The following is a 17,989-nucleotide window of genomic DNA, read 5'->3' on the forward strand; positions in this document are numbered from 1 at the left end:
GTTTACTTGAACATTTAGTTCTACGGTGTTGATGTGGTGTCAATAAACATCTGTGAAAGGAACCGGAGTCTCGCATCCAATCAATGGGCGGCATAGTCACTCTGTTCGAATCGCTCCCTCGCGCCGTGGGCGGGAAAATCACTCCCTGGCAGCTCTTTTCAGTGAGTCAGATCAATCGGCTCAGATCGTTAATAAGAGTCGACTCTACTCTTTCGGCTCCCAAACGGCTCTTCATTCAGCAGCATTGTCCGTTTATTGATTAGCCAAGTTAACAATATTGTTTATTATTTGTTTTTCAGTAAAACCTCCGTCTGCTCTCTAAAGAAATGTGCGTTGTGTTTGTTATGAAACGAAAAAGTTAGATGTTGATAAGTAGATTAATCAAAAAACGGCTCCTCAGTGCGAGTCGGCTCCCAACGCTCATCTAAAAGATCCGACTCAAAGAGCCGACTCCTTCGCGAACGACACTTCTCTGCTGGCTCGGCTATGAGTTGGTCGGTTAAACAGCGTACTGATAGGCGCGGCTGCGGGCGACATTACTTTACAATGAGACTGAGAATAAGATGGGATTATCAACAATGTCGATACGCGAACAGCGCAGACGGTGCTTCTGACAATGTTGCACCAACGTTGCAAGAAGTTTTTTTGTTTTTGTAGTTTTCTTTAAAATGCAGGTTTACGCAAAAGTAGCTTATATTTTATAAAAAAAAATATTTTTTTTAATAATAACAACAACAATAATAATAACATATAACGAAGACATTCAAAGAGAAATAACAATCGGTTACTTTCAAAACTCAGAACAGAAGCTTTCTTTTTTCTTTAACAGAAAACGTAAGCAGTGGCATAACGACGGGTCTAACGGGGATTGCAGCTTCCTGTGCGAGTCGGATCAGTTGGTTCGGCTCACTGATGAGAGTCGATTCTTTCGGATATCTTGTGTTGTGTTTGTATTTAAATAGAAGTAAAAGACAGAAAGTGCTCACACCACAGACTACATACAGGTGAGATTACTGTACATTACTCAGGTGAGCTTTATGCTGTGTCTGCTGCCCTCATTTTACATTTTAACTCATTTAAACTCAACTCGGGGATTTGACAGAGCAGCATTTCTCAGTAAGCAGGAGAACTCGAGGACTGTCCAGTGGGAATGGTCTTTAGCTCCTCTCCTGTTGGACAGGCCTGTTTTATTGGCCTGAGTGTTTAGGCTAACTGGGAAACCCTGCTTTGTGAGTCGGCTCCGTTCACATAAAAGAGCCTGACTCGAAGAGTCGGTTCTCTGAATGAACCTCGTACAGGAGTGTGGAGGAAGTTTTCCCTCGTCCGCTTTTTCTTTTTCGAAGAATGGTTTATTTAACTCTTCTTCGACGATGCTCACGGTGGTCGAAGGTGACGATGATTCATACTGGTTTAGTTTTAGCGCTGCTGAGTTTGAGTTTTCTTCTGCCTGATGTTGTTGGAGGTGAGTTTTCTGTCCTTTTACTCTGACTGAAGTTTGAGAAGTTAGTTTCACTTTTAAATGAATCAGACTGAATATAAGGTAACCTATAGATCACTGCAGCGCAGTTATTCTCTTTATAGTGTTGATTAATGTCAGTAAATCAGCGCTGAGGGGGTTAAACTGATTCAGTGTCTGATTAAACTGCAGTATTAACTATTTACTAAAGGCCGGTGTTACGGTAAATTCAGTTCCCCCTGTTCCCCCCCTCATCGCGCATGTCGAAATCTTAGATGGGCTTAATTCGTTTGTGTTTGTACCGTTATGTCGTCCGGTTCCTCGCTGTAAGCGAATTATCATGTTTGTAAAATGCCTTGTAGTTAAACACGTTTAAAGTGTAAAATGTGTTGTTAGCAGATGTTTTAATGCTCAAACACTACGTGGGCCATCTTGCCAATGCTAGCTTTGGCTCCGTTTCCAGCTACTCCGAGTAACAGAAGTTAGATTTATTGCGCCATTTCTGATTTAATTACCGCACATGCAGACACATTCTGTAGTTCAGACTTCAGTGGTTTTAAGGTGTATTTATGTCCCACATCCTCATCAGTCTCGCCAAGTTCTGTAAATAGATCTGAAACATTTGTTGCTGAAACAAATAAACTGCATTAAGTTACACAGCACAGTAATTAGTCTGTTATTATTGTTAGACTACGTATCTCAGTGCACCTAGGAAGTTGGTTTCCCTGTAGTTTTTGAGGCTGAAGTCTTACTGTTATGGTACTAATGTGACTCTTTACAGTAACTTTTATTCATATTTTATAAGAAAAGTGTTTTCCGCTTGTATATTACAGCTGGAGTGGATTAACAGTACAGCAGTGATGCTGATAATCTATTTCTGAGCATGATCATTTCACTCAGTAACTTTTATTCATTTTTTATAATCTTTAGAACTGAGAATACAGGGGAACATCTTTAACCAGAGCCTGAGAAAAGTGGTTTCCTCTTGTATATCACAGTTGGAGTGAATTTAATGTACAACAATGATGCTGATAATCTATATCTGTGCATAATCATTTCACTCAATAACTTTTATTCATTATTTATTACCTCCTTTACACTGAGAATACAGATGGAACAGCATTCTCAGTGTACTAGTCGATTACAGATATTAAAGATTTAATGCACTATTATATTAAGTTGTTTATATTTTCATTTTATTCCAACTGCTTTTTCCATTAACATTGTTTTATACAGAGACTAAACGGTAGAACAGATTTACCCAGTGACCCTAAAAAAGTAAGTTCCAGTAAAAACTGGCAAGTAGGATCAGTTTATTATACTATAATGCTTTCTTTGCTTTTTCTGTCCTCCCAGTAACTACAATGGGTCCAAAATCTTAAAATGTAGTTAATTAAATGTAAAAAAAAGATACATTATATGTTTTACCATTTTTCTCAAATTCAATGATTACTACATGCAGGTGTACTACACTGTAATGTTTCTTGATACAGCTATGTCATCTGTTACTATGTTACCACGTCTAATGGAAGTAAACAACTGGGATTTGATCAGTGTTCCTGGTAAATGGTTTTTCCTTTCCCTACACTACAATGGGGCATAAAGGTACTAATAATCCTATCATTTCCTTATATTACAACAGGTTATAAGTACTGTAATAATTGTGTTGTGTAAAGTTTGTATAATATGAATAAAAGCTACTCAGTGAAATGATCTTGCACAGATATAGATTATCAGCATCACTGCTGTGTTTTAAATCCACTCCAGCTGTAATATACAAGGGGAAAACACTTTTCTCAGGCTCTGGTTAAAGATGTTCCCCCTGTATTCTCAGTGTAAAGGTGGTCTGGTTAAAGATGTTCCCCCTGTATTCTCAGTGTAAAGGTGGTCTGGTTAAAGATGTTCCCCCTGTATTCTCAGTGTAAAGATGGTCTGGTTAAAGCTGTTCCCCCTGTATTCTCAGTGTAAAGGTGGTCTGGTTAAAGATGTTCCCCCTGTATTCTCAGTGTAAAGGTGGTCTGGTTAAAGACGTTCCCCCTGTATTCTCAGTGTAAAGGTGGTCTGGTTAAAGACGTTCCCCCTGTATTCTCAGTGTAAAGGTGGTCTGGTTAAAGATGTTCCCCCTGTATTCTCAGTGTAAAGATGGTCTGGTTAAAGCTGTTCCCCCTGTATTCTCAGTGTAAAGGTGGTCTGGTTAAAGATGTTCCCCCTGTATTCTCAGTGTAAAGGTGGTCTGGTTAAAGCTGTTCCCCCTGTATTCTCAGTGTAAAGGTGGTCTGGTTAAAGATGTTCCCCCTGTATTCTCAGTGTAAAGGTGGTCTGGTTAAAGACGTTCCCCCTGTATTCTCAGTGTAAAGGTGGTCTGGTTAAAGACGTTCCCCCTGTATTCTCAGTGTAAAGGTGGTCTGGTTAAAGACGTTCCCCCTGTATTCTCAGTGTAAAGATGGTCTGGTTAAAGACGTTCCCCCTGTATTCTCAGTGTAAAGGTGGTCTGGTTAAAGCTGTTCCCCCTGTATTCTCAGTGTAAAGGTGGTCTGGTTAAAGCTGTTCCCCCTGTATTCTCAGTGTAAGGTGGTCTGGTTAAAGACGTTCCCCCTGTATTCTCAGTGTAAAGGTGGTCTGGTTAAAGCTGTTCCCCCTGTATTCTCAGTGTAAAGGTGGTCTGGTTAAAGACGTTCCCCCTGTATTCTCAGTGTAAAGGTGGTCTGGTTAAAGACGTTCCCCCTGTATTCTCAGTGTAAAGATTATAAAATATGAATAAAAGTTACTGTAAAGAGTCACATTAGTACCATAACAGTAAGACTTCAGCCTCAAAACCTACAGGGAAACCAACTTCCTAGGTGCACTGAGATACGTAGTCTAACAATAATAACACAGGCTAATTACTGTGCTGTGTAACTTAATGCAGTTTATTTGTTTCAGCAACAAATGTTTCAGATCTATTTACAGAACTTGGCGAGACTGATGAGGATGTGGGACATAAGTACACCTTAAAACCACTGAAGTCTGAACTACAGAATGTGTCTGCATGTGCGGTAATTAAATCAGAAATGGCGCAATAAATCTAACTTCTGTTACTCGGAGTAGCTGGAAACGGAGCCAAAGCTAGCATTGGCAAGATGGCCCACGTAGTGTTTTGAGCATTAAAACATCTGCTAACAACACATTTTACACTTTAAACGTGTTTAACTACAAGGCATTTTACAAACAACGTGATAATTCGCTTACTGCGAGGAACAGGACGACATAACGGTACAAACACAAACGAATTAAGCCCACCTGAGCCCCCCAGAGGAGCATCGACTGAAGACGTCATGATTTCGACATGCGCGATGAGGGGGGGAACAGGGGGAACTGAATTTACCGTAACACCGGTTCTGCTCAGCTCGGTTCAGCTCAGTTTGTATTGAAATGTTTATGGTCATTAAAGGCCTCAACTGGCGAATGTCCAGTTAATCACCTAACTAAAGATTCTCCAGAGTACAGACAGTGAAACACTGTGTGGAGTATAAATAGAATAATATCTGGTAACATATGAACGAATGGCTGAACAGAAATGGAGACCTTGAACAGAGAAAACTAATCTGAGGTTGTTGTTTTGGGGCGAGTGAAGTTCAGTAGTGCTGAGAAAGTCTGTAGACTGAGGAATGTGTGCTGCTGTTTAGTGATTAGTTCCCAAATTCCAGTATGAAGAGGGAAACTGGTATCGCCGACAATAAGCCTGGTCAGATCTCAGTGCTTTGTGAAGTCTAGTTTACCCTGTTCACTCTATTTACACCAGTGTTCTGGAGGTGGTGTAGAAATGTATAGAGGTGATGCACAGAAATAGGCTATCTTACTAGTTGTATTTGTTGTTTGACTAACTGAATCCTCCACTCTGAGACTGTGATATCTGTGAACTACAAACACTGTTTACACTTTGGTATCAGCAGATACTGGATATTAAAAGAGCCTTGAAATTAAATCAGGTCTTGATCAGGACGTCTATATTTTATATGCTTGAGGTAAATTATGATTCAGTTCAGGTGGAATCGGAGTGTAAAAGTGCAAAAGAATGAAATGATATTGAACTTGACTTTAAGAAATTCCTTCATATAAATCACTGGTCCTGTTTATTGTAGTGAAATCATTGTTTAATATCCAGTCTTTTTATTTCTCCACAGATGAACACTCTCTGTGTTATCTCTACACTGTCCAGTCTAAAAGCTCTTCAGACAGAGGCTATGAGTTCAGTGCAGTGACTCTGCTGGATGACAGACAGATTGACTTTTACAACAGTACGAAAGAAACCAGGACTGCTAAACAGGACTGGATGAAGGACATAAAGGAGAGTGAGTGGAAAGATGGCATTGGAAAGCTGAAGTCTGATGGACAATACTTAAACAAGGTCCTCGACAACCAAATGAAGGCCTTCAGACACGATGAGTCAGGTGAGGAAAAGCTTTTGTCTTTTTTTTATTAATTTCATGTCTTCATGCAGAGGATGGAGGTAGATTAACAATTATATTCTGCTTTTAATCTTTATTTAAAAGACTTTGTTCAGGATGCAGTAAAATGCTTCAAGTTATTGGATTTATCTGAGCAGGTGGTCAGTGGGAAATGCTAACACGAACATAGTGAGCTGGCGCTAGTTCATAGAACGTTAATGTTAAATTTAAGATAAAACCATTATTTGAACAGTGTTACATTGACATAACCATGCCATGAGCATTGATAGAATAACACATTATTTTCATTAATATAAGTGTCAGTTATGGACAGTTGTCATGACAGATACATTATGTTTGATTAAACATCATGGCATATATAATGATAATTGCCAGTAATGGTAACATGATCCCGTTATATTACTGAACATAACCTGTCATGACAACTCACGACAGCAAATGATTTCTGCTGCGACATGTTTGTGGCCTGATTAGGTCAGTCTTATGTCGCAGAATTCAAGAAAAGTGTTACCAGAGGCATTTTACAGTTTTTCACCAATATGAGAATATGGCTCTGGATTAGCAAATCTGTCTGGATTAGCGTTACAGAGAAATGTAAGATTCACAAACGCAGTAAAAAGGTATAAAGTGGTTTCTGAGTGATGTTAAAACCTTTTAACTTTTAATTTATACCTTAAACCTTTGTGTTTTCTCGCCTTGACTATTGTAATGCGTCGCTTCCACAACCAACAAACTGCAGCTTGTGCAAAACACACCTACAGGAATATTAACACGTTCCAGAGAATGAGATCATACGAGAGCAGTTTTACTGTCACTCTGGCTGAATATTTTATTACTAAGTTACTTTACTAGTTTTCAGATCTCTAAATGGCGCAGCGCCTTCATTCATCTCCGACTGTCTGATGAACTCTGTACTTCTATAACCTAAGAACAGCTCAGCCAGTTTGAACTGAAGTCCCTGTAGTTACTGAATAATAAGCCTTAAGGATTATAAGGGGTTAAAAAGGTCATTCACTTCAGCATTTAACAAGCTTTTATTACTCCTGCTTTTACTGGAATGTTACTACTACATTATTTTCAGATGCCTTTGTTTTTGTTATTGTTGTTTATTCTATTTACGTTTATGTTTTTAATTGTTATTGTTCTCTGCTTTTATTTGTTGCGTATTGCAGTTTGCTGATTTTATTTGACTGCCACTTGTTTCTTTTCCTTCTCTGTTGTTTTCAGTTCACGCTGTAAAGCACTCTGAGCTGCACTTTAAATATATGAAAGGTGCTACATTCTTAAAGTTTATTATTATTAATATAAATATGATCACTTCCTCACCCTCTGAGTAGAGGGGTTAAAGGTGATGGTTATAAAGATTCCTCTGCTGTCCTGCTCATCACTGACACATCCAAACAGCACCACAACCCTGATTAGTGTTGCCAGATTGGGCGTAATCATGCCATGAATGAATTTCAGGGAAACGTATTGTTTATCATTATGCCTGGTGCCAGTTAACAAGGTTACCATGGGAACAGCTGTCAGTGACAGTAAATTTACAGCCAGTTTTATAAACATAACTGAACAGAGCGCAGTTCAGATCAGTAAGAGCTTATTATTGATTTGTTTGTGATGATAATGCTCAGCTGACGTGATTTATATTCCTAATTTTTGCTTTGCCTGATCACATTCTTTACATTTCAAATTTTTCAAATACAAATTCTTCAAATTCAACTGCATTCAGTAATCGTATGATTAATGGAGTAGAGCAGATTCACAGCAGGAACAGCCATGTTTGCAATTGTTTTATGTCAGCATTAATAAGGAAAACATCACATATTGTACCTAGATAGATGAGTAGACGAGGCTACATTCACATTACAGGCCTCATTGCTCAAATCAAACCGGCGTCCTGAAATTACCTGCATGAGCTCGTCCTACTCAGTAACGTCACGTGAATGAATCACTGCATCATCAGCACAAACTAACGAGCTTCGCTGAGAAGGTAATTAACTCTGATCAGCTCTCAGCTTCATTATTAGAGCGAGACGAAGGAGAAAAAGGGGAGATGAGCTGCTTTTCCACCGTTTACAGACTTTAACTTCTGTTCGGCGCTGCTGCCATGGTAACGCTGAATGATGGTCTGAGCATCACATTAAGGTCACATGGCCACGAATCGGATACCTATCCGATCTAGGACCACATATGAAAGCGGCTCAGGTTGGATTTGAAAAGATCAGATTTTTATGTCCACACAGCCCTGAAAACATCAGATCTGAGTCACATTAGGGCAAAAAATCAGATTTGTGTCACTTCAACCTGATAATGTGAACGTAGCCCTAGAAACATGACTGCTGAGCTGCACTGATTGAACACAATTAGGGGGGAATAGTGAACTACAGCCGCAACCTGTACTGAACTGTGCTTTAATCTGACAAATACTAAAACTAAGCTCACACAAAGTCACTGTTTTCTCCTGCGTCCACTTCAGAGTTAGGAACCGTCTCAAAAATGTGTATATAAACACTCTGTAGAAATAAAAAAATGAAATAAATCAAAGGAAAACTATATGACAGAGACATGATGCTGATCCTTTCTTTGCTTTTTATCTTTGAGATAGGCGTGTGCTGTAATACAGACAGATAATCTGTATCTGGCTTTGCTCACATGAATCACTCTTTATATTTCAGATGGTCACTCTCTGCAGTGGAGAATCGGCTGTGAGGGTGAAAAACAATCTGACGGCTCAGTTTCAGTGTTAAACTGCATTAATGAATTCGGCTACGATGGACAGAGTTTAATCTCTTATGACTGGGCCTCGAGGAAATGGTCAACCTCATTCAGTCAGAATGGAGTAATGGAGGAGTGGAACGCTGGACGCGGTCAGAACCCTGTTCAGAATTGTGAAGAGTGTGAGCACTGGCTGAAGATTTATTTACAGTACAACACCACTGAAACCAAACAGAGTGAGTATGTAGAAACTTGCCATGATCAGAGTAATAATATAATTATTATTATTTTAATAGTAGTAGTGATGTAATCATTATGTATTATGTAGGTGTACACAGAGTGAAGTGGTAAACTTGGTATTAAAGGGTAATTCCACTGATTTTTCTGAACTCCTCCATATTGAGATGTAAACACAGTTTTTATGTGGAATGTTGATGATGGGAAACCTAACCTTCTCAAAGGAACAGTCGTGGGCTGGAGGTTACGGAACCAGCCTTGTGACCAGAAGGTTGCTGGTTCGGTACCCAGAGCTAACCGGACATGACTGTGGATAGGGCTGCCCACCATAAAGGGTAACTTACTTACTTACTATATTGTGAATTTGTTTTCTTTCCAGATCAAATGGATGTTCATGTGTTTGCAAGAAAACCTGTAACTGACTCAAAGAAGCTGACTCTGACCTGCCTGGCCACGGGCTTCTACCCCAAAGATGTGGAGATTGAACTGAGGAAGTTCACCACTTCACTGCCTGTATATGTACTGACATCTTCAGGAGTCAGACCCAATGATGATGGAACCTACCAGCTGAGGAAGAGTGTGGACGTCCATGAGGACGAAGCAGCAGATTATGACTGTTATGTGACTCACAGCTCCATCAACACACCAGTAATTAAACAGTGGGGTAAATATATCTGTTTGTTGATCTTATAGCTGATTGAAAGCCAGTTTGAGGAGATTCTAGGCTTCTGAAGTTACTGCAGTTATTATTGTAATGTAGTTGTTATCTTTGCTGAACAGCAGTAGAATAGTAGATTTACAGAAACCAAAAATCAGCCAAAAATACATTTAATGAGTTAAATTTCTGAACATTTGTCTGATTTAATCAACATCAGTGTGGATCATTCTAGCGAATTGGCTTAAACACATTTCAGACCTTTGACTGATCTGGGAGTTTAGTCTAAAATCCTTCTGCTTTGAGTGACTCTGGACCTTAATTATGTTAATTTTATTAAACAAATGATTCATCATTTCATTTTGTCACTACCAAAACAATCATAACACTACCGAAACTTTACCAAATGTTTCAGTGGTGACTGTTTCAGTAGTGGCAATTTTAGCTCATTTTGAGCAGAGCTCAAAAACACTAACCAGTATTAAAACACAAATAGTTCACTTAAAGAGCAATTCTGACATTTTTTTCAAAAATAACTAAAAGTGAGTGAGATGTAAACAGAGAGATTCAGAGTGGTTTAGTGTGAAATGGTTCAGATGTCTTTACAGTAGTGGTGATAGGAACCAGGGGTCTTGAAACAGTTTGGGTTTGGGCCAGACACCTCCCAATAGAAAGAATCCATGATTTTGAACGTATTTAGTTTTTTACTGTTTCTGTTAATGACTGGGGTTTAAATAGATCATACGTTTAAACTAATTCTGTAGAGTGGTCCATATCTGGAATTACTTCCCCAATGCCTGTTTCAGTTGTACATTAATATTATAATTTCAGTCAAATTTGATACTCAAATTTGTAAGGCGTGATTTGAAAAACTGTGTTTGCTGCTGTGAGAATTTTATTCTGTTAAATCTATAGAGTGTAAACTGAGCTTGAGTTGTTCATCAGCAGTTTTCAGCACTTCTCATGTGCTGTAGCTGCACTCTGTACTGTCTGTATTATACTTCCTTAGAACCTCTGACCAAAATGTTACACACCGGCTCTACAGTGCCCTCTGGTGGAGGACACAGTCCAGACATCTCATAGTTCTTAAATATGAGAAAGAGCAGAGATAGAGGCTTATCTGTTTACAAAAGGTCCAGATGTGTTATTTTATTTTTTACACTTAAACTGGACTCATTCCTGCTTAGGAATCTGTTTCAAATAGGAATCAAATATAAACAATATAGATATAAAAAATCATGCACCAACACTTTAAATAAATTAACAGTTGTACATACAGCATACAGCAGGTCGTACAGCAGGTCGTACAGCAGGTCGTACAGTAGGTCTTCCATTACATCACACTGGATCCTGAGCTCTGATGGTGGAATAGTGGTTGTAATGGTGGAAGTTCAATAGAGATCCAGACTCACCCAGATGTGTTTAAGTGTATCTGTTTCCACAGGATGAAGCTTTTCTGGAATGATAGATGAATTTCAGTCATTTCAGTCAAGTGATTATTTTTTTTGTCTGCAGATGGAAAATGCAGTAACTACCAGAGCGGTCTGAGTGGAGGAGTGATTGTAGGAGTGATTGGAGGAGTGATTGGAGGAGTGATTGGAGGAGAGACTGTAGGAGTGGTGGCTCTGCTGGCTGTGCTGGGTGGGATCATATATTTTTGTGTAAAGAAGAGTAAAAGTAGAGGTGAGTATAGACTGAATCAGTACAGACTCTGTTTAAAGAAGGAACATTAACAGTGATGTAAATACTCCACCATGTACTCTGCCCACAGAACATCTCCAGAGTTTTACTAGATCAGTGCTGTCACTGATGTTTCCAGCTGTTCTTCAACTCAGTGTGTGACATTAGTGGCAGCTTTAGAGGTGAAATCGGCAGAAAACTTTATAATAACCAGAACCGTAAAGATCCTCCCTTTAGAATTTCACATCAGCCGGTCAGTTCTTAGAGACGGTGTTCTAACAGTCTCTAGAACCCACAGAGCGGCTCTGCTGTGCATGCACACGTCATAGTATAGTGTAGTAACTTAATATTTATAATGTTTTAATGTGTTTCATTGTTAATTTAGTCTTATTTCAATATTTAATCATATTTGCTAATTAAAATATTGAAAAATGAATTAGAATTGAACTCAGTTTGAATTACAGGGACTTTTACCTGTTGTTATGTTTTATCAGTGAACAGTGAGTCTCCAGTAGCAGTGCATCTAAAGAGAGTGAGATAATCTGCCTGCAGGTCACACAAAAACAGTGATTCATAGCTAGACTTTGTTCAGGACAGTCAAATGGTGATACTCAGCAGTGGTCAGAGGTAGAGCTGTGGAGATTCTAGTTAGTGAGCTGTCCATCCAGAGTGGACAGAACCTTAAAACAGCACCACCCATTAAGATAGAGGCAGCTGAGTTTAGCACACACTCATGTAGAGCCTGTCCAGCTGACTCATATTAACGTCTGCAGAGATTCTGTCTGTAACTTTTATTCTTTTTGAAATACATTCAGGTTGCAAATTATCATTTTGTTTTGGATTATAAATACAGTTTTTACTTTCAGGTAAAATAGACAATCATCATAAGTAGTTTACTAGAATTACTTCTAGAGTTCAGTGACATGGGAAGGTGTTTAAAGTTGGGGAGCTGAAATTTTAAGCAGTGTTTGTGACATGACTTTATGCAAAATGATCCACCTTTTTATTTTGAATTTTCTATTTTCTATCAAACAGCGTTTTGTGACCTGCTGTAATGAGGACGACAGTTTAATATCATAACTGATACATTAAACCGCTGATAATGATTTCTCTGCTCTCTCTTCTTCTGGGCGAACTTTGTGCAAATGAACTGAACGGCGACCAATCAGATTGCTGATATATGTTGCATTCAAGATTCAGCACTTGAATGGAGAAATAACAGTTAATAAAAAAAAGAATGTGTTCAAAGTGCTGGACATTTTTCTGTGTTTGAGTGTAAAGATGGTATTCGGCTGCTTTGGGGTTCAGAACTGCCCACAGCTCTGACCACACTTCCCTCTTTAACCTCAACCTGGGAGTGTTTTAGTGACGCCCCCAAAGTGGTCAGCAGGTCAGGGAAGTGATTCGGCTCTTAAACAGTGAACGGCTACTGCAGGGATTGAAAATATACGGATAAAATATAAAAACTCAAACTCTAAAACAAACACACTGAACTTTACTGCGTTCAGATTCATTTACAGTTCAGATCTGTTTTCATTTAAGGAGTTTCAGTTAAAGGATCCTGAAATCTCAGCACCCCCACTCCCCCCGTCCTGCCTCAGCAGGCCGTCTGTTAGTGTTGTTCTGCCCTCACAGTGCGTTCAGGCCTCCCTGACAGACAGTCAGCATATACAGTCATGCTCAAAAGTTTGGGCACCCCTGGTCAAATTCCAAGTGTTATTGAAAATAAGTTTACACACCCCCTACACTGAACACATTCCTGTACATGTAACACACAGTTACCGTTTATTTACTGAATTTAACATATTGGGACATAAGATGTGGCCTGTGTAAAAGTTACAGCACATTCATAATGAAAATGAGTGCATTAATTTAATTATTTTGATTTAACAGGTGAGAAAAGTAAGAGTGGGTCAAATGAAACCAGCAATGGACATGTGGTGTATATTCCAACTTCAACAGGTAGGTTGGTTTATCAGAAACATTCACTTTGACCAGTGAAATGCAGATATACTTGTGCAGTAATCTGGAATCCCTAATATTTTCCGGAACATCATAATGTCTAACTTGCATCATGATTCAGTGCCATGTACTGTTTACTGAAGTTGATATACCTATTAGGCTACATCTTATACAGTCAACTACTGAATGTTAAATCAAATAAAGTACACTTCAGTCATATTTCAACAATATTTATTGTCAGTTTTCACTTTTTAGAGAACGTCATGTAAAATAACTTTCCTCTGGCTCACTTTCGTCTCTGACATCTCATGTGTGCCTCGCTCACTGGAGTCTCAGTGCTCATTGTAATGCGTAACGTGTGATATTGACAACGCATGCGATTGGTCTGTCAGTCTCCCGGGCGGCTGAATCTACTGTAAAGACTAGAAAAGCTACGCCGGTTAAAATAGTAAAGCGAAGATTAAATAATTCCCTATAGTTTATAGTTTGTCCGCATAGGACAGCGTCTGGGTCTGGACTCGGACTGCGGTCCGCCTATTAGTGACCTCTGCTGTAGCCTATATAGGAGTGTGGAAAGACCGTGCATAACCATGTGCAATGGCTGCTTTGACACTACTGGAGAAATTGGAGAATAATCAGTGGGTAGCGCTGTCGCCTCACGGCAAGAATGGCCTGGGTTCGATTCCTGGCTGGGTGACCAGGGTCATTTCTGTGTGGAGTCTGCATGTTCTCCCCGTGTCTGCGTGGGTTTCCTCCGGGTACTCCGGTTTCCTCCCACAGTCCAAAGACATGCAGTCAGGCTGATTGGACATGCTAAATTGCCCCTAGGTGTGATTGTGTATGTCTGTCTGTCTGACCTGTGATGGACTGGCGACCTGTCCAGGGTGTATCCTGCCTTCCGCCCAATGACAGCTGGGATAGGCTCCAGCACCCCACCGCGACCCAGAAGGATAAGCGGTTTAGATGATGGATGGATGGATGGATGCATTTAGTGGGGACTCTATGATACATATGGCCACTGCTGTTCTTAAGATAATTGTCTTTTAACTTCAACAGATCTCCAGCCTGTGCGTATTCTTATCTCTTTGTTGATCTGTCTTGTCCTTTTCTGCTGCAAACGGCACCAATGGAGTTGAACAGCAGTTTGTGTTTCATGAAGTTTAATTATTCTTATATTCACAATAACATTATTAATACACAGGTTTGCAGTTAACAAGTTTGATTGTACACGTGACTTAGTTTATATGCTGATCCATCTGTAACAACTCCATTGTTATCATGGTTCATGGAGCCCACGAGTTCATGATGAAACGTTTAGGCCTGGTTTACTGGAAGCAGATTAAACCTCATCTTTGAAAAAATTACATGAACATGGGATTGTGTTTAGTGTTTTAAAATTCTCAGATTTTATTTTAAACTTGTAAATATACTGAAAGAGAAGCCTTATTTTCAATCTAACAGAGTTAAGAAATTATGTTTAAACTGAAACACAAATCTTCAACTCATTGCTAAAAAGAAAGGAAGGCTTCTCTGAAACTTCCAACATTGCGAAACACAATACAGGATTTAAAGCATTCTTTTTAAAATTGAGGTGTTTTTCAGTGTGTTTTCTTAATCTTCTCCTTTTCTGTTCTTTTCCAGATAATGGAGACGTTAATAAGGTGGTGATTTACATCAATGGGAATTAACCCAGGCTTAACCCTGTTTCTATGGTCTCATTCCGAGAAGCTATAAAAGATAAAATAATCCTTTATTAGTCCCACAACGGGGAAATTCTCAGCTGTTGCTCATAAGGTTTCAGCATTTTAATGTATGTTTTTAATATCAAGGATTTGAGAATCGCTCTAGAGTATTGCGTTGAGCACTTTTCTTCACACTACAGTATTAGTCATATTAAGTATTTCAAGCAGAACCCCTGGTCTAGGTGTAAAGAAGTGGCAGTAGCCAAACATGTTTACTAGCACTTTGTTCGTTTTAAGCAACTACACATAGAAGTATTACAATAGACAGGTCAGGAAACATGCGAGGGAGTTAAAATGGGAGGGAATTCTGATGCATTAATTTCAGTTCAGATAATCGGTTAGATTCCTTCAAATCCCAGTGAGAACCATGTTTTTATGGTGGTCAGCTGGATATTTCATACTTTCTTGCCTTCCTTGATACTAAATTTTAGGTCAGGATGTTTCAGTGTTTTCAGTGATTGGGGTCATGTGTGTTGTGTAGCTTCATATTTAATATATATTGGACAAGAGTACTCAACCTTGCACTACTAAACTATGAATGATATACACAACAGCAACTAGGCACTATAAGTATTTTAAGCAGAACCTCTGGTCAAGGTGTGAAAGAGTGGCAGTAACCAAACGTGTTGACTAGCAATTTGTTCATTTTAAGCATAAAAGCCTGAGTGTATCACACAAGACAAATCAGGAAACATGAGTTAAAATGAAATGCATTCATAGTCAGATTCCTTCAAAGTCCAGTGATCACCTTGTTTTTATGGTGGTCAGCTGGATATTTCCTACTTTTTGCCTTCCTGGATACTAAATTTTAGGTCAGAATGTTTTATTGTTTTCAGTGATTGCGGTCGTGCATGTGCTGTGTAGCTTCATATTTAATATGTAGTTCATTAGCATGACTCATATATTGCAGTACTCAACTGTGTACTCATTTGTAGCTGTTTGTATTGGTTTAATAGAGTCTGAATATGTGAAGTGATTTTTTTTATCTACTTATGCTTTTATTCATTTTTACTTGTGCAATATTTCTAGATTCTAGATAAGCTAATTTCAGTAAAGCTAACTCAACTTTAATTGTCTTTCAAATATTGATGAAAATGGTAGTTTTTTTCTGATAGTAGGTTTTTATCAATGCTGACATAAATCTTTTTCTATGCCAAATGAGATACGGCAGCTTTCATACTACATTTGGGACATAGAGAACAAATAAGATACAACACTACAGATACATAAAATAATAGATACAGATACATAAAATAAAAAAAACACAATGCTTGCAAGAAGCATAGCTGAAAGATGTGCAGTGTTGAGAAAGTAAAGCCAGTTCCACTACATTAGCAAAGAAACATTAGAAAGTTTAAATATCAGACTTACATTTAAATAATTCAGTACAAAATTATATTTGCAGGTTCGTGACACCTGAAAGTTCACATTAGTATATTTCACAATTATGAAGAACGTGTAGTGGTGTGTACTGGATGACTAAGTGCCATTCTACCAATTCATTTGCCTGTGAAATGACATTTCCTCACTAATCCATCTGTTTTGCAGTGACAGTGCAGGTGATTTTGTGCCTGGTTTGTTGATTATGATATTTAACAATGATTAGACAGTGTTGTTTGTTGGACTGCTCCTTCAATGTGGGCTTTCCTAAGTGAGTGTGTATCAGTGTAGTGTGGTCATACACTGCACTGATACGGAATGAGGAAGAGGATGATTAGACAGTCATTTGTAGTTTGCAAATTGATATGATAGCATTGTGTGATGTGGTAAGGCGAGGACTCCCTCATCACCAGTGAATACCATCCCTTGGACTTTAAAATACATGTGTGTATATGAAGGTACTTACCTGTGTCTGCCTGTGAAAGGGAAAGTAGCAAAAGGGGGACAGCAGGTAGACCTACTTACCTTATCCTTATTGGGAGGATCTACCGATGGGAAGAAAATGCCATGACTAAGCCTGACGCTTAGTGTTTGTACATACTGTAAATACTTTATCCTCAGTGTATTTTTCACTTTGTACAGTTTTTGTTTTCCTGTTGTGTAAATAAACTGCTTGCTTGTGCACTCTACTTTTACTCTTGCCCACTCTATTGGTTGACCTTACCAGTAAGCCACACGTAAAACAAAAATCCTCTTCTCTGGGTTTAACATCTTCACAAGCATTGTGCAGTGAAGAAGTTTGCTGTGTTGAGCTTTTGAAAGTACTTGATGCGTGTAGCACTTATGTTGTCACTATTTTTGAATAAAGCTTTTCTTTCAAACTCTCCCTGTGTCTCTAAGTAAATAAGATCCACAGGATTATAATATTCTGTCATTATATAACATTCTAAAGGCTGAGATGAGTTTGTGCGTTTTCCCTCACTTTATACTGTCTAGTAGCAGTGTTGTAAGTACATTTGGTGGGCAGAACCTGGACCCCAAACTCCAGGTAGCTGAAACACAAAAAGCTGCTGGTATTTTACAACATGCATATTGATGCAACACGTGAATATGCATGTTGATCATGGGTATTTAAAGGTTCTCTTATAATCTATTACATTACATTTCTACAGCTACAGACAATGCATTACATTATTCTTTGATTTCAAATACTGTATCCGAGTGAAATTCCAGCTCATCAGACCAAACTGATTAATCCAGGTAAAAATGACCAGATAAACAGATCACTGTTAATGTGATATATAATACATGAATTTAATTGAAGTTAATCAGATCATTAACAGTCCATCATTGAGTTAAAGTGACCGTGTTAAAGCAGAAAAAGCACTGAAATGTTAAGGACAGTGGGCCTCCAGGATCAGGGTTGAGAAACACTGTACTAGAAAACTGCTCCAAGGAACCTTTTTAACGAATTAACCCACTACTACTGTGTTATTGGTACCTACAGAAATTTCATTGACGGAGACTTTCCATTCATCCACAGTCCTGAAGAAAGAAATACAGACACAGAGCAGCAGCACCTTGACCCACCCATTATAAACATCATTGTGTGCAAAAGTTTAGACCACTGTGAGATTACATGTTTTGTTGAGTGGTCAATTATCTAGTTATAAAAAAACACCTGAAAGATTTTTTCTCTGGCAGCACGGTGGCG

The 17,989-nt window shown here is 38.7% G+C and overlaps 1 protein-coding gene across 1 annotated transcript; it reads left to right on the top strand.

Annotated features, from left to right (window-relative positions):
* Positions 1-1,287: 1,287 nt before the first annotated feature.
* Positions 1,288-17,156, top strand: LOC118815056 (H-2 class I histocompatibility antigen, alpha chain-like). The gene is made up of 7 exons (XM_036580992.1): positions 1,288-1,462; positions 5,620-5,886; positions 8,580-8,855; positions 9,236-9,520; positions 11,027-11,194; positions 13,085-13,153; positions 14,795-17,156. Exons 1-7 carry the CDS (start codon positions 1,345-1,347, stop codon positions 14,839-14,841), a joined length of 1,230 nt encoding a protein of 409 aa, XP_036436885.1. The 5' UTR covers positions 1,288-1,344; the 3' UTR covers positions 14,842-17,156.
* The last annotated feature ends 833 nt before the right edge of the window (positions 17,157-17,989 follow it).

This window comes from Colossoma macropomum, unplaced genomic scaffold (genome assembly GCF_904425465.1).
Source record: "Colossoma macropomum unplaced genomic scaffold, Colossoma_macropomum, whole genome shotgun sequence".
Lineage (NCBI taxonomy): Eukaryota > Metazoa > Chordata > Actinopteri > Characiformes > Serrasalmidae > Colossoma > Colossoma macropomum.

Coding starts and splice junctions, on each gene's coding strand:
- LOC118815056 (XM_036580992.1), top strand. CDS start 1,345: ATGGTTTATTTAACTCTTCTTCGACGATGCTCACGGTGGTCGAAGGTG. Junction 5,887..8,579: donor CTTCAGACACGATGAGTCAG/GTGAGGAAAAGC, acceptor TTTATATTTCAG/ATGGTCACTCTCTGCAGTGG. Junction 9,521..11,026: donor ACCAGTAATTAAACAGTGGG/GTAAATATATCT, acceptor TTTTGTCTGCAG/ATGGAAAATGCAGTAACTAC.